At 34.8% G+C, this 23,214-nt stretch overlaps 1 protein-coding gene across 3 annotated transcripts in view; it reads left to right on the top strand.

Annotated features, from left to right (window-relative positions):
* The window catches only part of Tti1 (Telo2 interacting protein 1), a 142,456-nt gene that overhangs the window by 105,965 nt on the left and 13,277 nt on the right, over positions 1–23,214 (top strand). For all 3 annotated transcript variants that reach the window (XM_089101993.1, XM_089101991.1, XM_089101992.1), the window contains 2 exons: positions 10,043–10,161; positions 14,466–14,604. In XM_089101993.1, coding sequence (XP_088958119.1) covers positions 10,043–10,161; positions 14,466–14,604 — 258 coding nt within the window. The remainder of the gene's footprint in view (positions 1–10,042; positions 10,162–14,465; positions 14,605–23,214) is intronic.

Below are 23,214 nucleotides of genomic sequence, written 5' to 3'. Positions count from 1 at the left end.
GTGGAATGGGGGGCTGGAGGCCAGTCATTCTTTGCTTTCGCACACCCTTCCTGTTTACCTTTCCCCAAAATTCTCCAAGTACCCGTTTAGAGCTGGGTCGACTCTGGCTTATCTGGAACAAACCCATGGTGAAAGAAACTAGCTGAAAACAGTACAAATGGAACCTCAAGTCGGTATCTGAGAGACAAACACTCATGAAATAAGGACCAGAAAAAATTCCTGTGCAGGAGATAGAGGGGCTATGGACAAATCTTCAGGGGGGCTAAAGGTTTGAGGAAAAAAATATCTGAAAAGAGTAATATTCTGTCCTAATTAACGTAATTCTAAGATGATCACTTCTTCTTTTTGCTTTCGATTTATCGCTGTTGAGGAATATCGTCGGAGGATATCACAAATCCTGAATTCTAATGTCCTAACACTAGGCTGAAACCTATCAGTGGGCAAACTGTCACCCCTTTTATGTCTCATATATCTCCACAGCCTTATATGAAATTGGATAAAAAACTTATACTGACCATTTTAAGTAGGGTGATCGAAACATTCAACAAAATGTGTCTCTTTGGGTGATACTATAAGTGCAGTCTCTTTGGTAAGGGTCTCAACTTTTACAAATAGCCTATTTAAAACAAATACTTCGTAGATACAACTTAATAGATATTAAATTAAAAAAAAAACAAGTTTTTTCAACTGAAAGTAAGGAGCAACATTAAAAATTAAAACGAACAGAAATTATTACTTACATGAGGGGGTCCTTCCCCTCGTCAATACCTTGTTCTTTATGCTAAAGTTTGAAACTTGTTCCAATTCTTTAAGAATGACCCCTGAATCACAAAGGCCGTTTAATTAGAATAAATAGCTCTTTTGGAAGTACTAAAAAAAAATTTAGCGTAAAGAGTGAGGTATTGATGATGGGGCGAATCCCCTCATATACGTAATAATTTCTGTTCGTTTTAAGTTTTAATGTCGCTCCTTACTTTCAGTTGAAAAAACTAGTTTTTTCTAATTTAATTTCTGATCATTTTTTTAAATAACGCTGGGAAACCCGGCGCCACCTTCATGGAAAATTCCCCCCCCCCAAAAAAAAAAACTGGAAAGATCTTCCCACTTAACCCCCGACCCCCCCCCCCACCACCACCAGAAAAATCCCCCCTGAAAATGTATGTGTACTCCCCAATAACCAATACTATATATAAACAATAGACAAAGTTCATAACTTGCAGCCCTTCCCCTGGGGACTGTGGGATATTAAGTCATCCTCAAAGACATAGTTGTTATATTTTTCAACTATGATGAACAAAATGGCTATCTCAAAATTTTTATCGGGTGACTTTGGGGAAAAAATGAGTATGGGAGGGGGCCTAGTTGCCCTCCAATTTTTTGGTAACTTAAAAAGGGCACTAAAACTTTTAATTTCCGTTCGAATGAGCGTTCTCACGCTATTCTAAGACCACCTTGTCGATACAATCACCCATGGGAAAAAACAAATAAAAAATAAATACGCATCCGTGATCTTTCTTCTGGCAAAAAATACAAAATTCTACATTTTTACAGATAGACGCTTGAAACCTTTACAGTAGGATTCTGTAATACACTGAATCTGATGGTGTGATTTTCATTAAGATTCTCTGACTTTTAGGGGGTTTATCCCCCTTTTTTCGAAAATGAGGTAAATTTTCTCAGGCTCGTAACTTTTGATGGTAAGACTGAACTTGGTGAAACTTATATATTTGAAATGAGCATTAAAATTCGATTCTTTGGATGTATCTATTGATATCGAAATTCCGTTTTTTAGAGTTTGGTTACTATTGAACTCCGGTTCCTTTCGGTCAGCAGCTCAACCTAAACCCCCTTGGTCCAAGCTATGCACGCTCCCTCTCCAACCCTCTTGTATCAACAGTATATAAGCTCCAACCCTTTTGTTCAAGAGTAAATATGCAGCGTATCAGAAGCTTTGTCTTCAATCCCCTCTGGTCAGTATTGCGTTAGCTACTTCTCCGGCCCCCTTTTGGTAAGAGATACATGCGTTCTTGTTTCCAACCCATTTGGTCAATAGTTTTTCTCTCGTTTCCAATACCTGTAGTAAGGGGTACACACGCCCCATCTCTGACCCCTTTGAATAACATTACGCACCATCTCTGGAACCTTTTTCGGTCATTAATGCGTATTGTCGATTACAAATCTTGGCTACTTTTGCAACATATAGTTAAAATTCAAGTATGTATTAAGTATTTGTTTCATAAATAGTGACTAATTCAAATATGTATTAAGTATTTGTTTCATAAATAGTGACTCACCTTCCACGTAGCTTGTATTTAAGGATTTTTGAGGTTGTTGATTGCAAATATGAGCTTAAAACTGCAATATAGATGTCCAATAACAAACGACTTAAAGTGCATATTTCTCAAATAGTGACTGCTTTGCACCGATGTTGGTATTTAAAGATCTATAAGGCTGTTGATCACAAATTTGTGCTTATTGTTATTGTATACGATTCAAAACCAAAACATATTAAGTACATGGTTCACAAATAATGTTTGATTTTCACCAATGCTGCTGTTATATGATTTCTGAGGTTGTTGGTTATAAGTCTGAGGCTAATATGCTAATTTAAGAGTCAAATCAAAGCATGCTTAGTACATAATCAATAAATCGTGTATGATTTCCGCTAAAGTAATCATATTGTCCCTGGTCTAATAGTTTTAAATCCAAGAAATTTCAACGCAAGCATCTTAACCTACAATTCTGTTTTCTGAACAGTTGTTTGTTTTCTGCCTCTGTTTTTTCATCGATGATATAATTTTTGTATTTACAGATTTTTGCAAAAAAAGTGATTACTTTTTATGTAAATTTTTTAAAAGAAGTGATTCATAAGTTTATTGTTTTAGAATTAATTTCTAGAAGAGTCTAAAAAACCTTTATTTCGTGAGAGGTTTACTTAAAAGTTCTCAGCAAAAAAACTCAACTAGTCATATAACAAGTCTAATTAAAACCAAATAAATATTATTGGGGTTGAACAAATGAAACCTCAGATAAACAGAAAATGAAAATAGTCGACTTTAATGAACAGAAATCACCATACAGTAGAGTAAAGGCTAAAGTTTAATTTGCGCTTTACGTGAAAATTGAGCAGATTGCTTCTAAAATTGCCAACTGACGTTTTAATTCGCTATCAATTTTTTATAATTGTAACTGAAATAGTAGAACTAAAGTGATAGAAATGCAAAAAAAAAAAAAAAAAAAAAAAAACTTGTGACGAACTTATGTCCTTTTAAAGCAGGACAAGTCAATTGATTGTCTCAAATTGTGTGTGCGTGCTTTTTTTTTCTGGGAAACTTGATTAATATCTAGACTGTTTTGTTCACTATTGAAAATATATATCTTTTTCAATAAACTGCCTATCAAATATGGAGTTTAAAGGGAAAAGGGAAAAAATAGTGATGAAAAAGTAAAACATGACTGATCTTCAGAAACGGATTTTTTCAAAAAAAGTTTTCTGGATACTGGATATTTGTTTCATATTTGAATTTTTAATGTTTACTGTTCAAAATATAAACATATATTGCTTAGTAAAGTACACTTTCTCGTTTTGAGTTAGAAAATGAAGAACAGTTTTCTATTTAGTATGTTATAAGGATGCGTCAAGTGTCTCGTATCAATGCTAAGAGAAAACTTGTGGCGCCGTGGTGATCTTTTGGTGGTCTATAGAGCTTTTTTGCCAGTGTTGTTGCATTAAGATATTTCAGTATATACAACGACTTTGCCATGACAATTCAATATATATTTTAAGTATTTTTATATAAATGAACATAAAATTTCCCCCTTGGTTTAACTAGTTTTTAAAAGGAAATGGCTTGAGCGCTGTCTATTTTTCCCAGAAAATAATTTATATATTTGTTGGATAGTTTTCCTAATCGACTGCCAATTTTAAAGCTTTGCTCTGGCATCAATATCCTCTATCATGTGTTTGGATCCTTCAAATTTGTAAAATTATAAAATGGATTATAAAATTTAGCTGCGATTAGGCTATAGACAAACGGCTATTTTGATAAGGAAATAAAATGAAAGGATTGAAAACGCCTCGGTTGACCGCTGTTGACAGGCTAATCTTTTTATCTTCTATTAAAACCCAATTTATTATTATACATATTAGCGCTGAAAGATGATTCTGAATGGCAGAAAATGCTGTTATTTTGTTCTTTTGTTTTTTTTCGCCAAAAATTGGCAGCAAGAATATCACTTTGACAAAAAAATACTAAAATTAGAGACAAAGAAATGGTGGGGACCCTGCGTGCCACTCCCTGTGCTATACACAGTACCGTAGCCAAAAGTGCTGACTTCCCAAAAGAAATTTTCAAATACCCATATACTTCACAATCATTTGCAGCCGCTTTAATTGATTCCAATTGAAGCTGGAGTGACTGAAAGGAGGGAGTAAAGGCTATTTGAATCAATAAGACTCGATAACGCCCTCTAGTTTCTTTAATTAAACCTACGACTGTTTACAAAAACATAAATACATTATGTAGTTGTGTTTGATCTTAAATTGAAGGATTTGCTGCTAAAACTCAACGGGGTTTTAAAGTCATTTCATGTGTTTGCGAGTTTAAGTCTTTTGTCAGTTAACGTGAATAGATTTTATTGCATGTATGTAGAGTTGGAAGTCTGGTACATGTTGGTAAAAAGGAGTTTTAAATGGTAAAGCTTTGTCGCAGGTGAATGAGGCGCGTTACCTAGGTTTTCTCCTTGATGTAAATTCTTTGAAGACATCAAAGTGATCTAGTTGCAGCCAAAGTTCCAAGGGGTCTGAGGTTATACAGAGCTCGAAGTGTGTTTTACCTTTATCGGCCCTTCTAACACTATTCCATGTAATAGTAGGTCCTTGCATTTCTTTTTATTGCGTTTTTCGGTCGCATAAATTTATGAAAATTATAGAAGAGTTCAAATTTTACAGAATAAAGCCTTCGATTGTAGGGAAATTCTATTGAAGGACTTAATGATACAAGTATCTTGTTTCAAACGTTTAAGAGGGTTTAGATTAAAGGAATTATTTTTGAATGAAGAAATATAGTTATTTAGATTTTTTTTTTAAAAAAAAGGTATGATAAGAGAGTGGTTTTTTCTTTTTTTTTCTTTTTTTTAATAGGTGATATGTTGGTCAATGAATTGCAGCCGTCTTTTATCAGATGGTTTGTTTTCTTCCCTTTGCGTTTGTCGTGGGTGGTGTTAAAACAGTTTGTAAATAAATATAGCAGTTTGTAATTAAATTAGTCAGTGAGATAGTAAAATATCAAAGAGTTTTCGTGTTTTAAATACTATCTTTGTAAACCAAACAGAATAATTTTAAAGTCTACTTTAATGTTTTTTCTGGGTGATTTTCTATACTTGAGGTTTTTCTTCTCAAAGTTAAATGCTTACTTAAATAAATATATTTTGGCTTCAGCGATGTTTATATAGGCATCAATATATATTTATATATGCATCAACAAAATATTCCCTCATAAACTAGTCATAGGAATAGTTTGCCGGACTGATGACCAAAACCTATCGGGGTCAGAACTACTGATTAGTCCGTATTTCTTAAATAATTTCAGCTTCTGAAAAAAAATAGGTTCACTCGTATTTAAAGCTACAATAAGATATTTTAATAAAAAACTAAAACAAAACTGTTCAAACTTGTTTTGTAATTGTTTTTTGTCCTTATTTGCATTATTATTCAGAATTTCATCTGAACTAATTCAACCGTTCAAAGTATAATAAGGTCTATCGCAATGAAAGACCTTAAATTATTAGACTCTAACCATAGGTAAAACTACGTTGAAAAGCCTGTGATGATGTAGGTTTCCTATGGACAGAACATGATTGGGGTTATGGTATTCTGTCGTTCCACTCCCTCTTATTCACAATGAGATTACACTGACACTGGGATTTAGCTAGCGCTCATTTTAATCAATTAAAGTTGTTTGTAGAATTTTCTATGGATCAGTAAATTCCGTGAAAAACCTGAAAAATATTGTGAATAGGTCTTTAAGCTCTAAATTAAGGTATAATTTACTCACAAAAGCAAGACGCATTGACAGCGTGTTTTAGTAGCGTTACTTGGTGTCTACGATGTTCTAAGATATTTTGTTACCCTTGCACGTTTTAGTTTCTGCAGGATATTTGTCTGCAATATCGTGATGATGACTATGATCCTTAATTAAATTTAATACGTAAGAACCTGACCAAAATATGATTTTCAAGTGTTAGGGACGATCAAACTATTGGCAACGACAAACGACATCAGGTTGTTGTCATTTGCATCACCAATATTTTTGACCAGGTTTGGCATGTTCGACCATTGACTAACTCGACGTAAATAATGTCAATAGACGTCTGTTAAAAGGGATTGAGAGCTTTTTTTTATTATTCAGTGTGGATTGACTTTGACGGCTTTGCGGTTTTCGGCCAATATTCATTAAAGGCACCGTAACCCAGGTCAGTATCTTAGGCCGTATTTTTTTCCTTGTGTACTTAGATACAATCACTGACATCCTCTGAATCACGTTGCCGACGACATCGCAGCACAATCAGTCGCCCCAAAAAAGGTAGACCCAATTAAAGTGTCCTTGTCTTTACGGATGGATCTTTCGGAATAGAAAATGGGTTTGATGTATGGATCACCTTCTTCACTCTGTCAAAAAAAAAAAAAAAAGGAACAGCTCATTTCAAGCTGATCAAGATGCACACCTCAACCACATCTTGACGAGTGGAGCTATAACGGTAGTCAACGAGCTGTGTCTTTTAGAAATTCATTTTTCCTCAGATCCTGCTTAAAACACCCGCCTCGATTGGCTGTGAACCTTCTGTACAAATAAAGCTAGGAATAAGTTTTTTCTTCACAGTCCTTCTTCTACTCTACCTAAGGATCCAACTTGACGAAGTTCTGCTTCAGACTTATAGCCAAATTGGGATTCACGCTGCATCAAAAACAAGTATTGGTGCCATTTCCAAAAATCCAAAAGAGGGTGAGTTCTGCCGTTACCCGTGATTAGCTCCAGCCTCTAAGCAAAAGCTTTGGTAGTTTTTCTAGGGATTCTTCGCTGCAAGAACGAAAATTTGTCTGCTTTTGCCTAGCCCTCTCCAGAAAGAAAGTCACGAAGGCAAAAATTTTTTTTCCAATTATCTTTGGGTGAGTTCAAGAGCTGAGTGTTTGAAAAACAGCTTCATTTGGTGCTGCATTTATTTTGGGAATCATCTTGCTGTGAATTCCTCTTGCACATCCGTCTGTTGGCTGCTTCAAAAGAATGTAGAACAGACGTTGTCTTGAAGTGAAACAAGGTAAAAGAACAGAGGTATATCAGGAGCTGCTGAGTAGGGCTACCTGGTTCCGTGAACCTAGACACAAAAAAGAAACACAGATGACTTGGGGTGCAACAAATAAATTCCTAAATGTCTATTCAATCGAAATATTAATTGCTCCAAAGGTACGATCAAAATATCATGTCATCAGTTTAGTACTAGTAAGAAAAGCTGTGGGTTAAAATCATTTGAAAATAAAGAAAAAAGTTACTTTAGAATACCCATATAAGCTCACGAAAAGCTTGAATGTGTTTATGGGTCAGGATATTCTTAAGGATTCTAAAAAAAACTTAACATAAACACATCCCCTCCAAATGCTACAGCATGATATGGAGGAGGGATAATCAAACAAATCCAGAGAAAGAGAAAAAAATTATAATTAACATCAACTTCAGAAAGGGTTTTAAAAACCAAAAACATAAGTACAACATAATGTATCCTGCTACCACTAACTTAACACTCATCACTCAAATCCTTCCTTAACACACATTAATCCAAGTAAATGCTGATTTTAATGATTTAATACGATTTTATTCTTTCAATTCTGTATCCTTTTAAATTAATCATTAAAACTATATTTAGAAAATTAAAAAAAAGACAAGTTTTTTTAACTGAAAGTAAGGAGCGACATTAAAACTTAAAACGAACAGAAATTATCCCGTATATGAAAAGGGCTGTCCCCTCCTTATGCCTCACTCTACGCTAAAGTTTTTTATTGTTTTAAAAAATAGAGTCGTGACTTGTGAGAAAGAGTCAAACTTTAGCGCAAAGAGCGAGGCATTGAGGATGGTACGGCCCCTTTCATCTACGGAATAATTTCAGGTCGTTTTAAGTTTTAATGTCGCTCCTTACTTTCAGTTAGAAAAACATTTTTTTTAATTTATTTTCTGGATGTTTTTGAATTAATGCAGATTTTGATTTTGGCTCGCCATACACGAATAATTAAAATGAAATTTGCATATTAATTTTACTTTTTTCGGCTAAATGGCTTTCTCGAAAGTTGTTGAATTTTATTTACGAACTTTTTCTTAGTAATGAATATACGTAACTTACGATTTAACTTCCGTAACGAACTTCTATATTCGTATATTTTTATTATGTATATTAGGGTTCGCCACCTGGTCAATACTTCCCTCTTTACTCTAAAGTTTGAATATTTTTTTTTTCAATTATTTAAGAATGACCGCTTAATCACAAAGGCCGTTATCTGAATAAATAGCTCTTATGAAAGTACTAAAAAAAACTTTAGCGTAAAGAGAGAGGTATTGACTAGGGGGCGAACCCAATCATATACGTAATAGTTTCTGTTCGTTTTAAGTTTTGATGTTGAAAAGTTTCCAGTTGAAAAGTTTTTCAGTTGAAAACTTGTTTTTTTTTTTACTTAATTTCTGATCGGTGTTTTAAATAATGCTGGGAAATCTGGCGCCCCCTTCATAGCAATGTCCATTCCCCCATGAAAACTTCCTCCACGGAAAGATCCTCTCACGTAACCCCCGACCCACCTCCCCCCATACCAGAGAAAATCTCTTTTGAAAGCGTTTGTATACTTCCCAATAACCAATAGTATATGTAAACATCGGGCAAAGTTCATGACTTACAGCCCTTCCCCCTGGGACTGTTGGGGATTAAGTCATCTTCAAAGACATAGTTATTACATTTTTCCACCATGCTGAACAAAATGGCTGTTTCAAAATTTTGATTGGGTGACTTTGGGGAAAAAATGAGCATGGGAGGGGGCCTAGTTGCCCTCCGTTATTTTGGTCACTTAAAAAGAGACTAGAACTTTTAATTTCCGTTCAAATGAGTCCTCTCCCGATGTCTTTGGACTACTGGGTCGATACGGTCACCCCTGGAAAAAACAAACAAACGAAAAAACAAATAAACACGCATCCGTGATCTTTCTTCCGGCCAATAATACAAAATTCCACATTTTTGCAGATAGGGGCTTGAAACCTCTATAATAGGGATCTCTGATACGCGGAATCTGAAGTTATGATTTTCATTAAGATTCTGTGACTTTTAGGGGGTGTTTCCCCCTTTTTTCGAAAATAAGGCAAATTTTCTTAGGCACGTAACTTTTGATGGGTGAAACTAAACTTGATAAAACTTGTATATTTGAAATCTGCATAAAAATCTGATTCTTTTGATGTTTCTATTGGTATCAAAATTCCGTTTTTTAGTGTTTCGGTTACTATTGAGCCGGGCCGTTCCTTGCTTACAGTTTGTTACCACGAACTGTTTGATAATCCATTTTTCGACAGCCTTTTAAATTCACCTGAATCCCTACTTCTTATCCTCATTTAACGACTTCCATAACTTAGCCCCTCCAAAAGGAAGAGAAAACCCCGGCCCAGACGTAACAACATTATTGACATAAATTTTGTTCATTGACAATTTACCACGGGAGTGAACATCATTAACTTGTGTTAACACACTTAGACAAAAAAGCAGACTTACCTTTAACGCTCACGAGAAGAACAATATATTGACCAAAGAACAATATACTCTTTTTTTAGTTTTGTCCTAGGATAAACCCGTATGTAATCAGTTTTTTAAGATTTGTATTGACAGACAAGAACATTCAATCCTATGAAACTGAATGTATGCCTTATTTCGACAGCTTTCAAACATAACTAAAATCTCTGCAATTATTAAAGCGTAGTTTGAAATTATAAAATAATTCTTGGAATTTATTGACTTTCAGGAAGAAAAGAAGCTAGTACCTGAGAATGTAGAAATAGCTGCTGAAATTGTAAGGGTATCAGGGAATTATATCAATAATCCTGATGCTGAACTTGTTTGCATGTCTTTAAATGCAATAAGGTAGGATTTTTTTCCTTATGTCTACGTGTGTTTTTTTTTTGGGGGGGGGGGCATTGGGGGCAGTTGGATGGCCTTCTCTCCCCTTGCAAGAAGTAATAAGAAACTACTGAAACAGGGCTGTTTTGTTTATATAATGAATAATCTTTTTCTTATTTTGTTTAAGTAATCTCAAAGGCCGTGTTAATGAGGGTCACGTTCACTTAAGAAAAACATTCCACCTCTAAATATGTTCAATTAGCTGTTTTGGCTAAGCCGAAGCTGGACTTTAGTGAAAAATGCAGGATATAGAAGGGAGTGGTGGCCTTTTTTGATTTGTGTGCTTTTTGGGTTAATTTTTTTTAAATTTAAATGTAATTTGAAGGAAATCCATAAGAACAGAATATAGTCGAAAATTTAGTTTAATGTATATAACAAATTTTATATATTGTACAAATGTGTGAAACTCGTTATGATGTTTTTTCGTTAATATAATATGAATGATGCTTGTGATGTTTTCGTATATGATACGAACCTTAAACTATGCTGAATAGAATGACACTCAATTTCTCTCCAGTTTTACATTTTAATGACCTCGCCAGTATTTTGGGTGAAAATGTATGTTATGGAATTGTTATTGTCTTTTATTCTATGGAGTAAAATGGTGTCCCTTTTACTTTAAATGTATTTCCAGTTAAGAGATTTAGTTCGTCATTTGAGCACTTGGAATTGGAATCCCTGATTAAGCTATATTGATTGGTATAATCCTGAATTTCCCTCCAGTTTTTCCTTTTCTTTAGTTATTTTATTTTTTTTAATTCATATCAAATTCGAATTTTATAAGATTAAAATTAAACTCAGTTTAAGATGGTTTTGATTTTTTCTAGTTCTTCTTGTTAACGCTACACTGTTAGGGGAAGTGGAATTTTTAAAATTGATATCTTGCCCTTTATTTGCCAAATATTTCTTATGCTTAAAATAAAATTCAAATATAAAAACGGTTAAACTTTTAACTAAGACAGTGAAACTTTGAAAAAGTAAAAACTTTATTTACAAATGTTAATAAACGTCCAATTATTCGACTTCTTACACATAAGTCTTTGTCAATGAAAAAAAAAGGAAAACAAGAAATAAAACGAGATTAAAGAAATTAACACATACTTGAAAATAAAAATAAAAGATGAGAAAGACACAAACGCTATACGAAGAAAAAGAAAACAAAAGAAACGCATATGATAAACTCTAGTTTATCATTAGTTTTTTTTTACTATTTAAAACGATAAACTAGCATTATTTTTCTTTTGTCCTTCTTTCCGTTGATTTGTTCATGTTAATTTTGTCTTAAGTGTTTTATAGACTATAGACTCTTCTAAAGATAGGCTAAAGATCTTCTAATAGCACTATGTTTGAAAAGCTGAATGAATTTTTTCTTTGCTAATTCAGCAGACATCTCAAACTTTGAAATCTGAAATCACTATAAATGCTCCTAAGGCTTATTTCATTTTGAACTTTGTTTAGTAAGTTTAATCTCTTCTGAAGCTCGGTGTCCAAAAGTTCCTTAGCTTATTCATTGTTAGAAATATTTGAGGTTCTGACTTGTTTTTAATTATATTCTTATAAGTAAGATTTAATCTGTATTCTCCTTAATGTCCATTTATACTAATCCCCTTACACATATTCTTTTTATGTCTATGGTGTCTCTGAAGTTTTGTGTCGGTAAAGTCACTTAGTGTGAACAAGCTAAAGATCTTGTTAAGCTAAGAATAATAATTAGAAGATTGTATAAAAATACACAAATCGGTAGTTTTTTATTTAGCTTTAAGTGGTTCAGTCTCATCGATCTATATTATTTGTAAACTACTGTTTCATATAAGAACTCGTCACCCGTTTTAACTTTGACAATAAGACTTGGTCATCCCTTCCCTTATCAAAACATTGTTCCAATTTCCGTCTCATAGCTTGAACACAAACTGCAGTTGAAACTGGAAACCTTTTGTGAATAAGTATGGGTTTCATATCTTGTCGTGTTGTATGATACTCCTATTTCAATTTTAGCTTCATAAATCTCAAAAACCAACAATTTTGACTTTGATTCAAACGCAAAATTGTTCATAATTTTGATTAGTAGTTGTAGTATAATTTTGTTGTAATTGTAGGGTGAGGAGTTTCTTAGCTAAGGGGGCTCTGGGATGGGGCTTGTAAGAGTGAAGGTTGTATAGAGTGGAAGTTGTGTGGGACGTTGTATGTTGGGGTCTATGTTTGTTGAGCTCATTAATGTATTAGTTAATGTTTTGAGGAAGGATGTTATATTAATGTTTTCAAGAAGTTTAAAATAGTGCCACTATTTAAGCAAGTAGATAAAGATTTTTCTTTCTGTTTTATTGCTATCATACGCAAATTCTGTGCTTGTCAGTGCTATCTAGGGTAACTGAATGCAATTAATAGAGTTGAGTTCGTTTTAAGCAAATGTTTATTTTTTGCTGTTAAACAGTTCGGCCTCAGGAAAACAAGAAGCAGGAAAATAATGAATTTTTTGAGTGGAGTAGACACGTACAGGGGGAGATGATGTGGCTTCCCAAAGGGAAGGAACACCGACCATCGCTTAAAATAAAAAATATGAGACAAACATGTTAGGATGCACGAAAATCCGAATATTTTGGCCAAATAATGACATTTTTTTATGGAGTATGAATCCCTGGGAAAAGCCTCTAAAAATTTGTAAATACTCTTTTGCTGAATCTACTATATAATTCTTGGAAATTTGTAATAATTAAGGGCTGAACACTAACCGTTAAAGTTTTAGCTGTTTTGTTTCTTCTTCTTGTTTTAATGTACTAAGATAAGAGCCTTTTTTTATCCATGCATTATTTGTTTCTTTCTCCGGTGACTTGGTATTTACAGGGTGGTTGCGGAAACTTGGCAAAGGCACCCTTGATCATAAATTTTAAAGCCTGACCTCAACCAGAAGCTAAGTCCTGACTCCCTGCGAAAAAGAATCAAATTCCTGATTGTATTCCAAAGTGATCTAGAACTATTTTACGGGTAAAGGTGGTGCTAAAAGCAGGTAACATCCTGATTTTGTGCGGCAAGGAGCAGAGTCTATACTCGGTTCAAAAATCAGGGATTTCCAAGCTACGGACTGATTTAATACAAATACAGGGTTAAATGGCTAAAAAAAAAGAACCACCTGCAACATATTAACGATGTGATGGAAAACCAAGCTGAATGAATTGATGGAAAAAGAAGCTAATTAACTGAATTCCTGACTTAGTGATCTCTTGATTCACTATCCAAGTTGATGACCAACCCACTGATTCAAGTAAGTGAAAAATGTAAGTACTATGATTGCAAAAGGGGTATCTGCCTCTGCAAATCACCGTTCTCCTGTCCTCGTATATGAAATGATCGGAGACAAAAGTTTCTTATCTTTCTGCAGAGTGGTTTACCATTGACGATGGAATTTAGGAGCCATAGACCTATTTCTTGCTGCATTCATCTAGTTTCTAAATCCTTATATAATTCCAGATTAAGGCACAACATGCACACCTTGTCAAAAGTTTGGTGTTGGGGGGTTGGGGGTGGATGAGACACTGACTCACTTTGTCTCTTGAATCACGGAGATATGAGATTATCGGCGATTCAAGTTTAAATAGAATTGTATTGAGACTCAAATATATGTTAACCTCTATAGAGGCTCACATTCTGGTTTGCATATAAACTATATAAAACTCTATATAACTTGCTACGCCCTCTCGACACTATCCCTAACTCCCGTCGCAGTATAGGATTTATGCTCTGTCTATTACGGTTTTGATGAAAGAAGTTTTTTCTTTGAAAAAAAAAGTATTGAGATTACAGAGTTACTTAAACCTTTTCTTTTTTCGTTTTTCATGAATTTATTTGCGTTTGTATTATTTTATTTGCTGCCTTTGGCTCAATTATGTTTTTTTGCAATGTAACTTTACATTTATTTTATTTAAATGTGAGCTTATATTTTTCTGTCTACTGCTTGATGAGATCTATGGTCAAACAAATCTTATTTCATCTAAATATACGCCAATCATATCATTCGTTTCAAAACTTGTGCTAAGAATTGTATGCTTCAGACTATCACAGAAGCTATTGTGACTTCACGCACTCATTATGTTTTTCTAGCTTTTTTTTCAGCTTGTAAAAAAAGTTTGAGAGCCAAACTCAGCGTTTTATTCACTAATTATGCACAAGCTTTACAAAACTATTTATAAGATAATAAAAAGTAGTTTTTTCAGTTTGGAATAGCTTTTGTGAAATAGTTTCAGTTCTTTTTATTATTTTTTTTTACTTTTTAGGTCCTCATTAACGGTATTAGAAGAAGATGAAGATACACTTTTACCAGTAATCCATAAATTATGGGGTCCTTTATTGGGCAAGCTTAAGCAAAAGAACATTCGAACCATGATCCCTACAGTACAACTTCTTGGTCAAATGGTATGGTATTTATATTCTTAACGATTTGTTTTATATCTAGTGCCACAAATTTTTTTGGGAGGAGGGCGGGGGGGTGGGTGTCATAGATAATTTTCTGAAAAACCAGATCTTAGAAACACAGTGACCACCTGGAGGCTCTCAGCAACACTTAAATTCTGGCGTTTTAGTTCGCATATTTTATGGATATTTTTTTCAAGTCAAGCATATACATAAGGGCTTATGCTATATGGAGATAAAAAGACAATTTTTTCACTGGCACCGTGTGTAACATCTGTCCCGCATTGGAAGAGCAAAAGCGGGAGGGGGGCTTTGGCTGGCCCCGTCTCCTCGACTTTTCGACATCTTAATAGTCTTTTTTCTATAATTTTTTACGTTGCTTATATTGTTCGCTAATTTTCGGAATTATTTTGGATTTATGTCGTAGGTGAAATGGGCTCTTGCCTAAGGGCATGTGTGCGGTACAAGATTTTAAGGTTGAAGTATCTCAAACATCTATTTAACGCAAATATAACTTGATTCAAGGTGAAGATTTTTATCTGGGGAGAAATTTGTTTTCGTAACCGCCCCCCAGTTGTGTCATTAGTTAAGATTAGTACCTATGATATTCTAGTCAAAGAGCCGATTTTGCCTGTTCTTTTGTTTACAAAAGAACAATAGATACAATAGATACTATATGTTTTGTTTACAAAACCCTTTTATAAGCTTTATAAGCTTTTCGTTCCCTTTCACCGCTTGTCTTGCTTGTTCCCATCAGTGGTTGGCTGCTCTGGCCTTCGCCTGAAACCCTTGCTTCACTTGGCAATTTGATTCCAAAGTCTTGGTATGAGGCAGTGGTGGGTCGAGGGAGGCGCCCCCCTAGCGTAGTCTAAAACAGTGTAATTTACTTAATTAACTCAAATTTCCGTTAATTAAACTTGCTCCTAACGAAAGTTTATTGGATCTACTTATTTTGGCCCCCCCCCTAATTTTTTTTCGGATCAACCTATTTTGCCCCCCCCCCCCTAAAAAAAAATCCTGTATCTGCCCCTGGTATGAGGTCAATGTTTGTTTGTTTTCTTTTTCAGGGACTATTTTGGATTTTCATTGTTCACTGCTAAATAACCCTTGAACAAACAAATTAATTGTGTTTTGATTATTAAGACATTTTTTTTATATAAACAAATATTAATAAACTTTCTATGAGCGTTTTAAGTAATCTAAGGCAGCAATGTCCCTTGAAAGAGCTATTTTTGAAGCCAAAAAACCTCTTATACAAAACGATATTATGAGATGCCAAGCAAATATGTCGTTTATTATTATTATTATTTATTTATTACCCGTAAAAAAAAGGTATAAAAGACGGAGTATCACTAAAAAAGAAAAAACACAAACAAAAAATCAATTATACACTGCACTGAAGGTACGTAACATATTTTATTTTTTAAACTCCCAAGTACTGAACAAACATAAGCAATATGGGCATCGTTGCATCAAGCCGCAATTGGTAAAAAATTAAACAAATAATCATCAGTGAATTCAAAATATATAGTAGATAATCATATCAACTAGTCTAAATATGACAAGAGACGGTAAAACAATTAATTGACACTTTCATCTGCTGGTCTTGAACCAGCGGATGAAAGTTCAAGACCTCTTAAATCACTCTTAAATGGTTCATTTACTCCGATATGCATAAAAGTCAGAGACAAGGAAATTATTCGGTCACGGATTTTTTTTACATCATCACTTAAAACAGTATGCTTAAAAGACTGGATAATTAATAAACAGTTAAATTGTTAGTAATATACGCAATACATTATAATAGAAAAATTGACACCAAGATTGAGAATAACCAGCGTCACATAAATTGGACTCTTACGAAAAGAGACTAAATCATCATTCAATTAAAAATTGCAACCATTTCAATGTTAACGCAATTACAGCTGACTTAATTAAATAAGCAACCGACGATAAAATTATAAACTCCCACTTCCTATATTTGAGGCAGGAAAGGTTTTCCCCATTTTTAATTAGGTCTTTATTTATTTGTAACCTGTCTACAACAAAAGGAAAACACAGACTGAGTATAAACGAAGGAAAAAAGAAAGCACGAGGTACTAGGGCGTACAAAATTAAATGGACAGCGATTCACTGCCGTAGCAAACGGTACCGAGGGTGGGAAGAAACTTTCTCGTTGTACCGTTTAATTTATTTGTAATACTTCAGGTACTTTGAAATGCTTTGATGCGCAAAAGTTGCCTTTTTAATGTACAAAACTTCGTGCTAATACTAACAATCGTTATACTTTTTTTAAGAAAATTAAGGTCTTTTCAATGTGTGCTGCGTTTCTTTCTACTTAAAAGGGTAACAGTAATACATTTCTAAGCATAACAGCCTCTATGTTAATACCTTTTTTCTATGTTTTTCAGTGTTTCTGTAAGGTGTCACGTTGCATATAAATTTTACAGAAGAGCGAAAAAACCCGTAATTGATCGGCTAGCCATATTCAAACCCAGGTCTTCCAAATATACTGTAAAATCACCTTAATTTATACAATTGGAAAGATATCTGCTGCAAATTTCTTAGTAATCTGAATAAAGACGAATGCCCCCTCGTCTATTTTAGAAGCGTAATCTTTTCTGTGTTTGTCTCAATTTTGTGTAGATCCTAGCAATTTTGTGTAGATTTTTGATCCAAGCAATCACTGCCGCCGCTTGTTTGGACAATTGCATAACCAACAGCTGTATAAATGGTTATTTTTTCCATAAAACAGACTAGGATTTCCAAAACAACCTAGCTACATATTATAAGGAATTAGTTTCACTGTTATGGCCATTGGCGGATTCACCAAAATAAGTCGAATCTCAGGCCCCAAGGGTACGTTGCTTCAACACCAAAAATAAAATGGTTTGGGGACTAAGGGTCAATTTCCCCATCCTTACCATATATCCACTGGTTGTCGCACCTTACCCTCCACAGCTATATTCTCCAGCTTAACATCCAAGCTATGAAGTGTTTCCAGTCGGTATCTAATCCTAGCCAGACATTCTTCTTTTAGATGCCTTATTGTTTCTACGATTATTTGATATTGTCGGCTAATTTGGGAATCAGCTCTTCCGGTTCGAGTGATATGACTAAAATAAATCTCAATTCCTGTAATGGTTTCAATAACCGTTGATATTTTATGTCTTGCAATTCAAAGAAGATGTTTCGTCAGTGTGGAGTTAAATTTTGAAATTGTTTCCTTTTTTCTTTACATGCCACCATTCTGTGACAGTTTATTCCGCACTCTTAAGGGTCCTCCTTATAGCTGCTTTCCAGCAACTCTAAGGGATGAGAATGAAAGTATCCGCTCCATAACAAGTCATTGATGCCCCAGCCTTAGCTTCTTCGTCTGCCACTGCGTTACTTGTGATCCCAGAATGTCGTGTGGCTGGTCCCACCTGTACTTTTTAATTACTCCAACATATTAGCTTCTTGTTCTATTCCAAACATGTCAGCCGGGAAGACCAATGCAAATTCACTTAAGTCATAACTTATTATCTGTTCATCTAGATTAGGAGCATTATGGCACGTTACTACTTCTCTCGCTGATTTTCCGAGGGCTTGAGATTCATTTGTACAACAAGTTGTTGCGTTATTTTGGTGAACCAGTGCAATTTCCTGGCTCCATTTCATTCCTTGCTTTTATAACATTCTGAAATTGACTTGCTGATTTTATTACCGGAAAAATATTATCCTTGGCCTTGTGCGACTCCCTTTACTTAAGTTGTAGTGAATTGTAATAATAATAATAATTTATTTATGACCCACATATGAACATTATAAATGACACTGCGGAGTAATGGAAAATATAAAAGAAAAAAAAACAACATCATTACGAAATCAAAAAAAAAAAAAAAAAAAAATACAAATTAACCGATATCACGATGAAAAAAACAAACTAAGGGGTCAGTGACAGAAACAACATTACTAGTATTCATAATCATATTATAAGACACACTGGCCAGAGGCGCGCAAGCATCAATGACACCATAACGGGATACAATATTTCTATTTTTAAAACGGCCGGGTAAATACATCAGATATTTACAATATCTAAAGTATCCACTTCTAAGTTTCCGTAAATCTTTTTTCCTCAGTAAGTGGTGGAATCCAGATAGAAAATTTACTCCTGGAGAGCAAAATCTATTATAAAGCTGAGCTAGGCCCTCACGATTATAACGTCCTCTATTTGGACATATCTTACCATATGACCCGCAAATATTATTTAATGCATTAGTAACCAACTCAGATCAAGTTTCGGAAATGGACGGGCAAAACGATATACCAAGCCACTTGACTTTATCCAAACAAGGTAATGAAATCGAACCGAGGTTTAATGGAGATACAGAAATGCTACTATTAAAACACATAAACTCACACTTTCCCATATTAACAGATAGGCCAATATCACTAAGTAGAGAAGACAGCTTACGGAAGTTCTGAGCCAGCCCTCGACGAGAAATACAAACTAAATGGACATCGTCGGCGTATGCAATATAACTTAAACCAATATCACGAAAAAACACAGTAGGAGATAGATGTTTTAAACAAGTAGTGAGGACACATTTAAATATATAAGGAGATAAAACTCCCCCCAGTCTAACGCCTTTCCCAACAGCTACCGAATTAGAAGTATTTGACAACCACTTACTACACACATTATAATTATCATGCCAATATCACAATGTAGTAATAACTGAATAATTGACTCCAGAACAAGCAAGGGACTGCAAGGCCTGGGCGTGAACAATATTATCAAAAGCCCCGGAAATGTCTACTGTGCAGCAATACAATGAACGCTTCTGGGCAAAAGCTTCCTTGAACAACCGGCTTAGCACATGATGCGCCAGGGGGCAACCAACCCCTCTTCTAAATCCTAGTTGAAAAGATGAAAAATCGCACTTAGAAGTTATTTCAGGCAAAAGGACATACTCAAAAATCTTACTCATAAAGCAAGATACAGTAATCGGTTTATAATTCGAGCATGAATCTGGATCTTTACCGCGTTTAAGTATAGGCGTGACACTACCGGAAAGAAAACTATCAGGAACCAGAGATTGAGCTATACAAATCTGGAATAATAACTGCAGGTGGTTCAACAATAATGGGCAATCATAAGCAAAATTCCTAAAGCATAGGCCATCACAATCAGGGGAATCTGATTTTTTTACTTTCTTCAGCACCCAATGTAAATCACTCATACTTATCGCAGGGACTCTATATTGACAAACAGACACTGGCAGGACCGAACTAAGTAGATTAGAAAAATGTTTCTGAACACACTGATTAAATACGGAAAATATGTCAATATAATGGTGCACAAAATTCATGAGGTTTAATTCCGACTGAGGTGGGGGAGAACACTTACTGCTATTGATAACTCTATTCCAAGTCATTTTACTATTTGGAGCGTCCCACGCGTTGAGCCTTGCATTACGTAAGCAAAATTTGTATTCTTTCTTCGTTTTTTGCTTGACTGTAAACACAGCACCGGAAGAGGGTCGATCGCAAGCGTTCCACAATCGCAACCAAAACTTTGCGCGGTTCTTTACTTTTTTCACTTCCGGATGTATATTCCACAGGGGCTTGCGAGACACAGAACGCACGTGCTCAATCGGAACTGCAACTTTTGTGGCCGACTTTAGACATGCCACTATACGGTAATAATACGAATTTAGGTCTTTCTTAGAATCAGGGCACTTAATCAAAGTCTGGAGCAAGTGAAAGGGGACTTTAATAGTTGAGAGTAGAGTGCATAAAGTAGTAATATACATCTCAACGTTTACACAATTCCAATTGGGCTTTTGATACCATTTTGAATAGGGACCCTTAAAGTGGGCTTGAGCATCAGGAGGCTCAACTAGGCACGAAATAGGGAGATGGTCATCATTGATTTTATCTTCATCAACAAACACCTCGGATTTAATTAGACCGGACTTACACGCAATAATATGGTCGAGGTTGGATTTAACGGAGCCTCGATTATGAATGTAAGTATAAGCCAGGTTCTTAGCAGCGACATGATAGACGCTTGGCAGAGAATCTAGCAGGAGTTCAGATCGATCAGATGAGGTCAATATGTCAGTATTCATATCCCCGGCTAAGATCCAATCAACATTTTTATCTGCAAATTTTATGAAAAGAGATTTCAGTTTATTGCAAGCTTTAGCAAAAGCAGTAAATGACTGAGTGTTTCAATGGTTGCATGGGAGATACACATTTACAAAAGCCATGTTATTACACTGGATTGCTAGAATATTAGCATCAGAATAAATGTGCATAGGCTGATATCCCGACCGAAAGAAGATAGTGGTGCCGCTGGAAGGGCGACCGCGGGTCTTTTTTGCTTCTCGAATAAATATATTATGTGTAGCAGACCGCCTTAAACTATTCGTATTAACTTTGGAAAGTAGATGCTGCTGTAGGAATACAACATCAAAATTTAGCAGCTCGTCAATTTGCAGATCCTTATCTTTAGTACCATTAATGTTCAGAGAAACAAAACTTAAGGCTGTAGGAGAAGTCATCATGTTGTCTTAGCAAGCGCATTTCTTAGTACCGAGCATTTTAAACTATAAGAAACATGATTTCCTCCGCAATTGGCGCACTTAGGAGCAACTGAGCAAGGGTTGTCCGTGGTGTTTTCGTGAGCCCCAGCACAGCGGGAACATTTTGGTAAATCAGGAGAACGTGGGCATCTATCAATAGTGTGATCAACCCCTTTACACCGGAAACAACGGCGCGGTAATTCTTGGTAGATTTCAACACGAAAAAGCTCATATCCAAGTCGGAGACCATGGTTAATTGCATTTTTCAGTGCTAACTGATCCAGAAATTCCAAACAAAAACATTTTGAATGTCCTATTTTTATAGCACGTACTAATCCCGGTATGCTTTCCTTTAGAGATGATTCTGATACATTTTCAGGAATGCCCCGAACAATACCAAGTGCTTTTTTTTATCAAGGACCTTGGTTTGAACATTAGGTAGGCTCTTAGAGACTGAGGTGGCAAGGGATACGGCTGACTGCCTATCTCGAGTAACTACGATCCACTTTTTATTCTGATTATCAGGTTTTAGACTTAAAATACCTTCATGACCTTCAAGCGTATTCAATTTATCTTTTCGCAAACCAAGATCACTTAAATCGGTAGGAACATTTTTCACAATTACTGCATATGTAGGTTTATCTTCAACTAAAGGGGGAGCGGCGGGGGGGGGGGGAGGCGGTTGGGTTTGAAGCTTTTCTGACAAAGCGCGTAATTCATTAAAACAGGCGTTTACCTTACTACTACTAAGCATGGAATATGCCAATGCGGGAATTATCGGGATTTCACTCGCGTTCCTTATCACGAAGTCCAGCACATCTATATCTTCAGAGTCGTATCTTTCAAACGCTGCAATAATATCGGCAATACTATTTTGTTGGGCGTTATTACCAACTTGCCTGGGTGGAACGTCCCTTGGAAACTCTTTCTGGAGGAAAAGCTTTCTCGCATCTAACACATCAGTAGCCGAAAAAAAAATCCAAAGCATGATCTTTAATCGAATCGTGGGTAATCCCTTGTTCGAGATTTTTCTGTATGAAGTTCAACACTGGATTATAAAAAAAGTTTATCTTTCGCCCAAATTCCAGGATCAATCATTTTCACTTATAGTAATATAGTCCATAAATCGTAATCCCTTATTCCACTTGAAACCAAATTGCTTCGATTAATCGTGTCCGTAAATCAAAAGCCGTAAAAACTTATGTAAATGTCCAGAAACTAGTTTAAAAGATTTAGCAAAGGTTTCATATATAGGTCAGGAACTATTATCCCTTGAAATATTGCAAAATCTAACTAACTTCACTGGGATTATAATTCAATGAAAAAGCTTACTGGTTTGAAAATGTTAATAAAATATCCAATTTATGAGAGGTCCGTTTACTTTGAACTCAGGCTGACACCACTTTTTATACTTCTTCTTTTAGAAAATTCTCTATAGGCTGAAGTCCTAAGCATAGTTCCATGGATGCCTTGACATTCCATAGTAGGCTTATGTGACAATGGAGCAGTTGACCCAGACCACTACACCAGACGACAGCATTGGATTACTGTATATATATATATATATATATATATATATATATATATATATATATATATATATATATATATATATATATATATATATATATATATATATATATATATATATATATATATATATATATATATATATATATATATATATATATATATATATATATATATATATATATATATATATATATATATGTATATATGTATATATGTATATATATATATATACATAATATAAGATTGTAGTTATAAGATAAGTATATACTATCTTATATAGTATATTATTTGATGATAGGCCCTAGATTTCTTTTGCCATTTTAGGCACTGGCTTAATGAAACTAGCTCTCCGTGCAACAGGAACCGAAAACTTACTGCCATGGAGGCAATGAAATCCTTCCGCCATTCAAAGAAAATTCCATTCTTGAGTATACGATGAATTGTTTGTCGTATGCCTCACACTGGACCACTTGTCAAACTTAGTTGGCAGGCAGAAAAAACATAT

The sequence above is a fragment of the Artemia sp. Qi Xiang Cuo genome, chromosome 16 (genome assembly GCF_049724085.1).
Source record: "Artemia sp. Qi Xiang Cuo chromosome 16, ASM4972408v1, whole genome shotgun sequence".
Lineage (NCBI taxonomy): Eukaryota > Metazoa > Arthropoda > Branchiopoda > Anostraca > Artemiidae > Artemia > Artemia sp. Qi Xiang Cuo.
Note: the sequence above shows the minus strand (reverse complement) of the source record. Positions and strands in the feature narration are given on the sequence as shown.